Genomic DNA, 12,767 nt, shown 5'->3' with positions numbered 1-12,767 from the left:
CTTATCAGGCTGGCTAATGACGAAAAATAGACTTACGGTCAAAAAGTAAAGTTTTCGGAAACGCCCCTTGCTGTTTCAAAACCTTGATGCAGTCTGAAGTTCTTATGCAGATTTTTTTTTTAAAGCAAAGTTCTAATACAATTTTCCAATTTTTACGTCGCTTTCGGCAAGGAAAAAAAAACCTGTGTGTGTGTGTTGATTTTTCTTTTTCTTTCTTTTTTTTTATAAAGCTTAAAAGCACTGGACTTAGTTGTTCGGTTGAATTGATAAGTTTTTTTTGGTAGAGCTTTCAGCTATAAACTAACTGAACTTCAGGCAAGCTCGAGCTGTCCGACATAATAGCAAATTTTGATTAATATTACACATTACATGTACTCATAACGTACAACAGATAACGCACGTAATAAAATAAATGCAATGGAAATGCTACTTGGTGTTTCGACTCCTTTATGCTGGCTACAGTTATTATTCGGATAAGTTGATTGTTAATCGAAGGGTGTTCTTCCTTTTTTTTTTAAGCTTTGACTTCATCCAGACCACTCAGTATAATTTAGGCATAAAAAAGTATTAGATTTACCTCAAGGAAATCCTTTTTGTGCAGAAAAACATTTCCTTTGTATGCTGAAATGTAGAGGTTTCTAATAGCAGTGTTCTACCTTTTGTACAAATGAAAAAATACTACGCCAAATTAAAACTACAAATTTCACCCTGTAAATCTTTAATTTTTTATTCGCGCGAATACAATATAAAACATTAAAATTATTATCAACTTCATTAGTAAGAAATCATTTTCTACTCCTCTGCTTTCTGCTGAAAAAAAAAAAAAACATTTTGTCTATGTTCGAAAAATTACACTTAAAAAACGGACTCAGTTCAACTGGTTTTGGTTTTGAATTTTAAGTGTTCGATTAAAAGAGAAACATGTGTGGGCATTTAAGCCGTAATGGTTAAAGCAACCTTCTATGTGAAAGAGTTCAATATTCAAAAATAAAAACACTTATTTTCAATCTAATTTATTACTTCTCAAGAATGTCGCTACGTGAGATCTTTGTCATTCTTTAATCAAATTCCATGCTTTACGAATGATTTTAAATGGTTTTGTTACTGATGTCTTTAAATTACATGCCTTCTCTTCTGCGCATACTTTTTTTCGGTTCTTCTTCATAATGTTCTTCCTTTGAAATTTTTAAAGAGCGAAATGCCTTATGAAACAATGCAAAGCACACTGCGGAGTTCTGCATGGGTCGACTAGTAGAATTTTATTTAAATTTCATAATATCAGTTTACATTTGTTGAAGTTAGTATGATATTAGGGGGAAAGTATTCAGTTTGGAATATTACTAACAAAACGCTTAAAGCATAGCATCTTATCAAAAGATGTGCAACAATAATTTATTAATTGTAACTTTAATTCTTTATTGCAAAGAACTACAGTAGAAGGTTTCAAATTTATGCTTTTAAACTATTTGATTCTTGGATTTGAAAAACTTAGTTTCTCTTTGATTTATTAGAATCTTGAATACTTTTGAACAATCATATTTTATGTGAAATTGGAAGATAGTAGGAAATGAACTTTTTATGTTGTAGAATAAAATAGAGTAAATTAATGCTCTAAAAGTTTTAGTAGAGTATTTTTTCAAAGTATTTTTTTAAGAAGATAATAAATAGTTTCAGCTTCATAAATTTCAACACAAGAAAAGTTTCAAGATACATAATATTCATATCATTTTTTTTTCAATTTTAAATATAAGATGGGAAACAAAAGAAAGTTTGTTTTTTTGATTGAAGTTTTTTTATTTTTCTTGTACAATCATTCATTGTTATACTATTTACTTATGTTTTATCTTGTATGAGTTTTTTCAGTTATTTAGCATTAGAGCATTGATAACAAGTAAAAACTACAGGGGTTGTTAAATTGAAGTCTGTTTTGCCACTTTTGTATTGGTACGATTAGACAAAGGGTAGTATTGGTTAATCAGACAAAGATTTAATGCAGAATTTGAGACTAAAATTCAATATAACGGATTTTGTTTGCATATTATAATTCATCAGAAAGTCATGAATGTCACACAACTGTAATGAAAATGGGTATAGGTTTTTCTAAGGAATATTTCTGAATGCAATTTATGCTAAATTAATGTATACTTTTTGTGTTCGACATAAATTAATTATAACTTTTTAAATATTAGTATGGAATCAAAGTTCAAAGTGGCGTTGATTTGATGGAAGGGACAGATATTCACATCCATTTCCCTGCCGGAGCTGTGGGTAAAGATGGCCCATCTGCCGGAGTCACGATAGTCACTGTCCTCGTATCTTTGTTTACTGGAAGAGTTGTGAAATCAGACGTCGCCATGACTGGTGAAATCACATTAAGAGGACTTGTACTGCCAGTAAGATCTTTTATGTGTTTCTTAGATCAGATCAAAAATATAGCTGACTCTCTGTTTGATGACTTTCAAGGGACCACAAAAAGGTGTCCTTAAGTAGAATGCATCCTTAAATAGAATGTTTCTAAAACTACAATGGAGAATCTGGGACCTTGAAAAGTCGTCTTTAAATAGAGAAAGTCGTTAAACAGAGAGCCAACTGTATCTTCAAATTATAAATAAATATTATATTTTTATAACTATGCAAGGTTTGCATATCTGAAGAGAGAGAGAGAGAGAGAGAGAGAAACTACAGTATAGAGCCGAAATATGGAACAATAAAGATAGTCCTAATTTTTTTTGTTGAGGGGTTTAGAAAAGAAACTGAAGTCGTGTTTTGTTTTCTATTAAAATACTTTTTAAAGTACACTGAACTTAATAGTGACAAAATAATTTTTCAAAATATTTTTGCAAAATCTATTTTCTACTTTTGTTTGTTTAGCTGAAAATCAAAAACTTAACCTAAAATGGAGAAAACTGATCAAATTCAAATATATATATTAAAAATAAAATAAAAATTAATAATAGGTAGATGCAGACAAAAGCAAGTAATTCCAAGGTGTGCACCTTTTGAATGTCTTGCAAAATTTCTTCTTTTGTTTAAATGAACAAGTTTTGTAACAGGTTGGCAAAGTTTTCAGAATTTCTGGAAATCCCGTAAAGTTTGTGGTTTGCACTATGTGGGTTTGATACAAATTGTATTCCAATATGTATTGTAGAACTTTTAGTACCATGAACCTAAGGATATACAAATCATATAAAGTCAAAGAATAGTGAGAGAAAATTGCATTGTCAACTAAGGCAAGGGCAAGTTCTTCCTGCTTTATTTAAAATGTTTTTCTATCCTCTTCCTAATAACAGGCAAACTCGGTAGCTTCTCAAAGTTTAGTGATTATCTTTCTCCAACCATTATTTGGTAAAGACTCTTTTCATGAGCCTTCTGATAAAGAATCTTCTACAATACAGCTAAATCATTATAGTGAAATCCTGTTACAACGAACTTCAAGGGACCGCAAATTTTGTTTGTTGTAACGAGAATTTCGTTGTAACGGAACTCAAACAATGTATTGGATATTAAATCAGGACCGAAAATTTATTTTGTTGTATCGGTATTTGTTGTAACGGAATTTCACTGTACCAGTTTTGATACTGCTTACTTAAATTCTCTTCGAGCATGGTTCAAAAACAATTTAACATTGAAAAAAAAAAAAAACATACATAGGGAACAACCACATTAATAATGAATGTATGACAAGTGATTTTTTATCATTTTTGAACAAAGGACTATGGTTAAATGAAGTTTTTTTTAAAAAAAGCATATCCTGTATTAGCCTGCATGCGTCTAAATTCGAACCTCATCAGATTTTTTATATCCCTTGTCTGTTCCTTTTCGGCATGCCAGAAAAAAATGAGGGAAGAAAACTATTTAACTTAGTAAGCAAAATATATATTTAACTTAAAAATTAATGAGAGCTCTAGACAGTAAAATCTGTCTACAACAATACTGTTGGGACCTAAAAAATATTGTTATAGACAGGTTATCGTTATAGACAGTTTGATTATTCATGCAGACATTTTACTGGGACCAAGAAAAATATCGTTATATGTTTATTGTTATAGGTAGTATTGTGTCATACACAGATTTCACTGTACATTTTATGTTAATTAATAGTTTTACTTCATTAAAATATTTATTAACAATACTATTTTTGTTATAAAAGATAAGAAGATTCGAATTGGGGTTACATATAACTTCATGGAAAAACGAAGCTAACATTTGTAGGCCTAAAATTCAAATATTTTGCAATTACATAAAAAAAACAACACAACCATTATTAGCATTGATAGTGTTAGTGTTATTCATCTTAAGTATATAAACTATTGTTACTTCTTCCACTTGAGAGATTGTTCTGCAAAATATATTTCACAATTCATTCATTCAAAACTTTTGGTCATATCAAGTTTTATTCAATACTGTGCTCTTGCAGAATATGATACAGAAACAGATCGATGAATGCCAGATTTGATCAACTAGCTTTCTCTGTTTACTAAACATTTTCTTCTGTATTTTTTTCCCTCTTGTGATTTGCATGGAACTCACACAAATCACACTAATTACAAGAATTTGAACTGAGGAGACTTTTTCTCTCGCTGCAAAATGAGCCCCAATTACCTGGCATGCAAGAAAATTCGAATTTCCCAGCATGTCGGTTCAGCCTCATTTAATTCCGGCATGCCAGCTGATGCGGGGATTAATATGGCATGGGTTTTTTATTGATATTCATGAGCTACTCTTCACCAATGTGTGCAATAATAACAAGTTCAATGTTGATTAAGTTTTTCCCCTGTAGGTTTCTTTTCCCCTTTGTTAAAATACATAGTATGAATAGTTTAAAAAAAACATCAATTTTCATGAGTTCTGATACATATAACTCATTGACTTGCTATTTGACACACCTGTATAAGTTCTAAAAAAAAAAAAATAATAATAATAAAAAAATCAGACAAGTTTCATTTTATTACAATTACTTCCAATGATGCAAACCAGTTTTGAATATTCAAGTAAAAACTTTATTGCTGTTTCAGTGACGTTGAAAACAAATAAATAAACTAAGCACCTCATTTCCTTTTCTGTTTAGGTAGGTGGTATAAAAGAAAAAGTATTGGCAGCTCACAGGGCTGGAATGAGAAGCTGCATTCTTCCTAGTCGAAATGAAAAAGATTTAGTTGAAATTCCTCAGTCTGTGCAAGTAAGTTTTTAATTTATGTATAATGTATCCTTATGTGATTGAATATGATGTGGAGTCCGATTAATCAAGTTGATCAAGACTGGTACTAACTTGGATTACTGAAGACTCAAATGATGCAGAGTATATAATAAATTTGCAGAGATTCACTAATCGTGATGTGCTGCTAAAAACTAGAGAAATAAAATTGTGGTGGGGGGGGGGGGGAAACGAGAACATAAGTTTGTAAATGTAAAAAGTTTGAGATATAACCTCATAGAGTATCACTATTAACCGTAGAGGCTTGAAAAATCCAAGTCACAACAGTACATGGTTCCGTTTGATTTGAGGCACTATATTTATATTTTGTACTATTTTTTCAATAGCTAAAAAAATGATTTGCTTTGAAGTTGGAAAATTTAAAACTTTTGCCATTGTAAAATTTTCTGAATTACATACATTAAAGTAATGAAAAGGTATTGAGAGATCGGTCTCAACAACACTGGCCAAGTGACACGAATATTCATAGACTGCTAGAGATGCATTTATTAGATGCCTTAGAGACAATAACTTGGTACGAAAACAAACTTAAGATTCACTTTGTTTTGCCATCAATGAGGAATAAGCAGCTCTTTTGGAATATCTGATTGCCGTTAACTAGAGAACAGGGTTTGTACGCTCCGAGAAAACCTGGAACTGTCAGGAAAAATGACATAGTTAAAAATGTCAGGGAAAAGTCGGGGAATTTTCAAATTTTGTCCCAAAATTTTTTTTTCCAGGGAACTTGGTATCATGAGATCTAATCTTAGTTTTTATCAATTTTTCCTGTAAAAATTATAAATTTTGAGGGAAAATAACGCTGGTGATAAAAAAAAATGTGGCGATCCTAAAAAAACTTCCGCAGTCGCCATTTTTGCTCCGCAATAGTTCTCAAGAAAAAAATTCCTCGGGTGAACAGGAATTATGCACAAACACAACAGGGGAGAGGGCAATTTACTGCTTCGGAAGCACAAGCATGGGGATACTAGGATCGATCGGGGAAAATCGTTTTTTGATTGAAAAGTCTTTTTAGCTAGGTGTGAAACATAGTCGCCAGTTTTGGTCATTCACAAGATTGAAATAGACACAATGCTTAAATGCCTAAGTATTGAAAAACAAAGCAGAATTGGATGTTTCTTTTAAATCCAAACTAATGAAAATAATGCACAATGTGCTGGAAATTGTTATTTTATTTTTTATTTTAAATATGTAATTTTCTTGAGAAATGAAAAATTTTGTTCTTAAAACTTAATCTTATCCTCATTGTTCTGGACACAAATGTGCTAAAAACTTTTCAACTGAGTTGTAGTTTCATGAAGATTTATTATTTTTAAATTGTTTTCATGCTACAAATTAAAAAATTATTTCTTATTAAAATTATCTTGGGAATGACCAAATATGGTGTAGCCGCCATATTTGGTCATTCCCAAGATGTACAGTAGACCCTCGTTTTACTTGGGGGTTACGTTCCACGGAAATGCTGCATAAATCGAAACAACGTAAATTGAGGCCTAATACTAGTGTTAAAATAGGGGTTTGGTTCCATAGATAACAAAATACTTTATTTTAGTGATGACTAATTGTATAATAAGTTTAATGTGTACTTATATTGACTTTTATACACATTATGCATAAAGAAAACATAAATAAATTTTGTCTTCTGTTTATAAAGAGGAGCTGGCTATATTTTTTTTCTTCAGTCCTTAAGAATTTTCTCTTTGCAGAGTTTTTGCAGAAATTCTTTGCAGAGTATTAACGCATCCATGATCACTTGCGTCATTTCCATGATAGAATCTTCCTTCACTAACAAATCAGAAAAATCATTTCTATTGTCTTGGAATGGCTCAAAATTTTTAATGTGAACGATTTTGTTTGTGCGTTACCAACGTCGGTATCCTCGTTGGTTTTGACCTCCTTTGTCACTCCTAAAAGCTCTTCTTCCATTGCGTTCTGAACTGGGTGAGTTTAATTGCTTTACTTTTGGAAAGAGCTCTGGAACCAATCGCATATAATGTCTCAAATGGCCCAAGCTCAATTATTAGCACGCCAAAATGCAGTTGATTATGCGTAATCTGCGATTTTTAGGAGTTTGGATTTTGAAAGAGGGGAAAATTTCATCCGTTTGCATTGCCACATCTGCGTAAATTTCCTCTTAATCTTAATATATAAAAATCAATGTCCTGAGCTAACACACACACATATATATATATCAACGCACAGCCAATACCGCTGAAGCCTCAGAGTTGAAATTTGGCAGGCATGTCCACATGATTACGAAAGTATTCACTAAGAAAGGATTTTTTGAAACATCAATTAGTTCAGGAGAAATTAATTAAAACCCCTTAATTTCTGTGAAATTAAAACCTATCATTGTAATTTAAATTCCTTATTTTCAGAGGCTTTCCTCCATTCAAATCATTATTCAGTACTTCGTCTCAACTTTTTGTCGATAGCGAATTTTAAATTTGATATTGTATTTGTTTCTCACGTGATTCTTCGAGGCTTTTCTCAAGTCAAATAATAATCTTTCTGTCTTTTGCTTTCATTTTTTCAAAACTAGAAACAAAGTTTTTAAGAACATCATCACACGCAGACTATCCTTTTGAATTTAAAAGAGTGCAGTTTCCTGTAAAAGTTTGCTTTGCAATAACTGTTAATAAGTCACAAGGACAGACATTAAAAGTAACGGGTATCAATTTAGGAGAAGACTTTTTTTCAACACGGCCAATTTTATGTAGCTTGCTCCAAAGTCAGTTCATCAAGCAACTTAATAATTTTAGCACCAGAAAAAAAAAAAACTAAAAATGTTGTATACAAAGAAGTTCTTGCTTAAACATAGGTATAACAATAAAATGTGGATGGCCTGTGTTTGCAAAGATTATCAATGCTTTAAAAGGATCGTTAATAACAGTTAAAGATCGGTTAAGGACAAGGGCATATACATAAAGAGTCCAGGGGCCCCGGGATCTTCCCAAAATTAGAAAAAAAATATAGGTAATAATTATTATAGGGGATTTTTGAAACTAGGTGCACCAAGCACTGTTAACCCCTGCTGATTCCATTACCCGAGCAATGCTGGATACGGGAATGCTAGTAATAAATAATCTTAATAGTAATATTTCCTCTTAACATCGAAAATAAAGTTGTATTCGTTCAGAACTGAAAAAATTGAGTTGCACTCCCTCTTGTGCGACATAAGTATTCTTATTAGGATTTTTTAGTTTTTCATTATTTTAAATAAAAATATCTCTGTTCAGTATTTTTCTTAAACATTTTATTCAGCGCAATATCAATAGTTTAATTTGAACTATGAATCATGGTAATACCTCAATTTTTTCATTTTTAATTGTTGCATTAGGATGCTTTCTTAACCAATACACGTTCACTTTTATGGGCCTATGAGAGGCCATGTCAGCTTTGTCAGCAAGAGAGTGGGGATCCTTGGAAGGACCCCCGCTCTGAATGGTAGTAGTATAAGTTTTGAAAACTTTATAGGGGGAGGGGATCCGAAGACTTAACTGACAAAGGGACCCACATTTACCTTTGGCGACCTTGTGAATTGTTCCCCTTTACTATTATTCAAAATTAACTGTTTGAAGAACGCAGAAAATATATTGAAATTTCAAACACTCACCCACAGAGCTATGAATGATTATGTATTTTTAAGTTAATTTCTCTGTAATTATATAAGTCCCGTATATTCCTTTTAAAAAATATATCGGATGGATAGAAATCTAAATATCTTTATTGCGGTAGTAGATATGCATCGATATATGACAGTATATCGCCCAGCCCTAATAGATATAAATTAGATATAATCAATAAATGTTTGATAACATTTTTCTCTGAAAAGTTAATTACATTTTTCAAACGTATAAATATTCTCATTTAAGAGTTTGTAGTGTAATGAAAAGAAATTTGCATACCAACCATGCAAACTGCAACCATGTACCACATGCAACCATGCACCTGCCACACTTACAGGTGCTTCATGTGTGTTCTCATGGTCACATGGCATACATAAACGAAATAGTCCAGTTCCTGCTAACTGTTATCAAAATGTTATTATCAGCGTTACTGAGAGCACTTTATCATTTTTCAAAGTTGTAACACAGGGGGTTCCCAAACTTTTCTCATTAGCAGCACCTTTTGAAAAACAATGATTTTCTCACGGCACCCTAGTCTGTCTCTATTATATGAATATATTAATACCATGTACACTTCGTGGCACCTCTCGCCTCTCCTTACGGCACCAGAGGATGCCATGGTCACTACTTTGAGAACCCCTCCTATTATAACGCATCAAAATCCAAGAGTGAATTATGAATAACCCTGCATAATTTTACTCAAGGAATTCTCATGTAGCAATAAATTTCAGTTGAAAATTATGAATATTTAATTTAACAGCATTGTTATACTCTTTTTTGAATTTATTCTTTTGCTCATTTCAGAATGACATGAACTTTCATTTGTGTTCTCATGTTGATGATGTCCTCCAAGCAGCATTTGAAGGAGGATTTGCAATATCTTCAAAAAATATGGAAATAAAAAGCAAACTTTAAGAATGAATTCCAATTGAACACTTTATTTATTATTGCGAAAGATATTGATTCATCATGAATGTGAATTTGCTCAATTGTATTGTACAAGCATAAAGTTTACTGTTGATGATGTCAAATTGTTTATTTGTTTGTATATTGAGAAAAATATTTTTGTGTAAATAAAAATGGTTTTTAAAAATTTATTTACATTTCATTTTATCACATAATTACAATGAAATTAAAAAGTCTGATAAACTTTTCTTCTTATTTTTAGCCTTTTGTTCTTCTTGCAAAATATTTTCCAATAATGTTTTTTTCCTTTTTTTATTTGATGTGAATTCATCAAGATTTTTCATACTGGAACTTACTGTTAGTATTTTGCTAGGAGCTTTCACAATCGTTTGATTTTTGGAAGAAAATTTATTAGCCAACTCATTCGTTTTATCTGTTTTAGTATCTAAATTTTTTGTTGAAGGTATTGTCATAACAGGTACATTTGAAGGTGTTTCATCTCTTTCTGAATTTCTGAAGATAAAATAAATGCTATTAGAAATATAATGAATAAGAAACAGCACAAAATTATTTAAAACTATAACTGTTGTCAATAAAACAAAAATAATTGCTTAAATGAACCTTTTGAAACATAGTAAAACAGTCTCACAAATTGAATTGAAAACATTACCTTTGACCAAAGTTGCAAAAAACCTTTTCGCAACTTTGGAGTGCTCTTGGGGGCTAACAAAGCATGGTTAAAGTTCTGAATCGTAGAATAAGTAGAGACACTAGGGGGTGGATACAGACTACCATGTAAAGGGGGGGGGAGGGTCATGCAAAAACTGTTTTGCGAACGAAAAATTTCTTAAAATGCTTGAGTGTCAATAAAAAGCACAAAATCAGTCAGGAATAGGGCTCCTAATAGGCATAAACGTTGCCTATAGGGAAAATGGCGAATGAAGATGATCTTTCTTAGCTACCACAAGATAAGAGTGAGTATTCCAATACACTCTTATTCCTAATAGACTTTCATCCCCTCGATTTGCTGTAGAAAGGACGTAAAAAGTAAAAGTAACCAGATTGTTTACATAATTTCTTTCATCCTCATTCTTCCTTCTTGGATGCAAATCCCGATTTGTGCAACCAAGTGTAAAGCTTTTCTGTTTTAAAAGGCAGTCACAGAAGGACATATGTTTTCTTCTACTTTGGTCAGTATGACACTTGCTGCTTTCTCTCACTCATTGTAAAGGCCCTATGAACACAAAAGAAAATGTCTAGTAGCTTCCAAGCTATCTTAAACTGAAATATTCTGTGGGGAAACATTTCTATAACAGGAATTGCTGCTGCTTTTCCAGCGAATTCAGAAGAACAGGCGCATCTTCGTTTTGTTCATTGACAAAATAAAGAAAGAAACCTTTTCTGAGAAATACCACATGTTTTCATGAATGGTTTCAAATTTAAAGTAAAGGTTTTTTCAGACTTGAATGTTTCCGGAGACAGAAGAAAAGAGCAATATATCCGAATAAGCGATATAACGAGGGACTACTGTATTGGATTGGGGAAAAGTTCTGTTGTATTTTTAAGGAAATATTTGAATTCAGCAACAGTTCCAAAAACCAAGTATTTATCAACGAGAAGTACTGCTATGTTTGTGGTGGAACAGGAAAGGCCCAGTGTACTACAAGCTCAGGAATTCTGAGTAGCTATTCAACATTTGGACCTGAAGCTACCACGGTAAGCCTATCGGCATTCTTTTTTTAGTTACATCTTGATGTAGCTTTGTATTCCATTGAATAACTGCAAAATCTGAATTTAAATACATGAAATTTGATTTTTCCTCTCGAAGATTTTCTCTTGCTCTCTTGAGGGATGTACGATTGATTTCAAGGTCATTCGGATTTAAATTTACTGCATCTACATAGGCTGTTGATAAATGAACAACATCTTTATCCCTAATATGGCATTTGTCTGATCAGTGATGAAAGGCCAGAAGATATCAATGATTGTCAAGCTTTTTAGCGTTGTGGTAGACCAGATGTTGGAAAAAGTTTCAATAGGTTAGGATAGACAGGGCCGTCGAGAAGGGGGGGGCAAGCCTATGCATGCATAGGGGCCCGCGAAGCGGGCCTAAGAAAAAAAAAATCCCTCCCACCACTGTTTTTTCTTTCTTTTTTCCTTTTTCTTCCTAATTTTTTTTTTTTTTAAAGCTTTTTAGTTTGAAGAAACTCTTTCTCCTAGAGATTACAAGTTTTCAATCTTGCAAGTTCGAAGTGAGAATTTTTTGTTTTGTCCTTATCTTCAGAACCCTCTATCGACTGTAGCTAAAAAAAAAAATGCTTATTTTTGAAAGATTACCAGAACTTTAGTAAAATGGACAAGGGGTAAAAATTAAAAAAAGAAAAAAAAAAAAGCTTGCATTTTAGCGTTCGAAACTTAAACATTGGCAAACGGCTCAGTTTGATGAAACATTTAAAAATATGTATTGATTTGAGTTTTAAGTTCAGTGATACAAAATGAAACTAATTCTAGCGTTGTTTCAAAAGAAACAAGAAGTTCCGTCTAGAACTATACGAGTCTACTTTCCCGTATATCCATACTACTTTCTAGTACCTGATCAATTTTCTCAAAAATAGCTAAAATCGCAAATTGTTTCAAACATATTTTTGCTAATTTCTAGGAATAAAATATTCCTCACACATCTTAAAAAAATTAGATGCTTAAAAAAAAAGCAGCACCTTTTAAACAAAGCAGCTAACACACTTTTTTCCCTTAAAAAAATTCTTTAACAGCTTTCAAAATGAAAAAATAATAATTAAAATTAATAAGCTTATTAAAATAAATACATCATATCAAAAAAAAAATCGTTTCTTTTCCCCTGTTGCCAAAAATAATTTTTTTAATGAATTAATGCACTTACCAAAATAAATAAAAACAATAAAATGTCAACTTAAAGAAATACTTTTCATTGTCAAAAAAAAAAAAAAAAATCGTCTGCGCATATCGTTATGTAGAAACATGAATGACTTTGAGTTTATTCA

The 12,767-nt window shown here is 31.7% G+C and overlaps 1 protein-coding gene across 1 annotated transcript in view; it reads left to right on the top strand.

Moving 5' to 3' along the window:
* Positions 1 to 9,784, top strand: part of LOC129220306 (lon protease homolog 2, peroxisomal-like) — a 58,756-nt gene extending 48,972 nt beyond the window's left edge. Inside the window, exons 17-19 of the mRNA XM_054854704.1 lie at positions 2,190 to 2,393; positions 5,069 to 5,179; positions 9,646 to 9,784. Coding sequence (XP_054710679.1) covers positions 2,190 to 2,393; positions 5,069 to 5,179; positions 9,646 to 9,756 — 426 coding nt within the window. The 3' untranslated portion in view covers positions 9,757 to 9,784. The remainder of the gene's footprint in view (positions 1 to 2,189; positions 2,394 to 5,068; positions 5,180 to 9,645) is intronic.
* The last annotated feature ends 2,983 nt before the right edge of the window (positions 9,785 to 12,767 follow it).

This window comes from Uloborus diversus, chromosome 4 (genome assembly GCF_026930045.1).
Source record: "Uloborus diversus isolate 005 chromosome 4, Udiv.v.3.1, whole genome shotgun sequence".
Lineage (NCBI taxonomy): Eukaryota > Metazoa > Arthropoda > Arachnida > Araneae > Uloboridae > Uloborus > Uloborus diversus.
The sequence above is the reverse complement of the archived record's forward strand: the minus strand, read 5'-3'. Positions and strand labels throughout refer to the sequence as shown.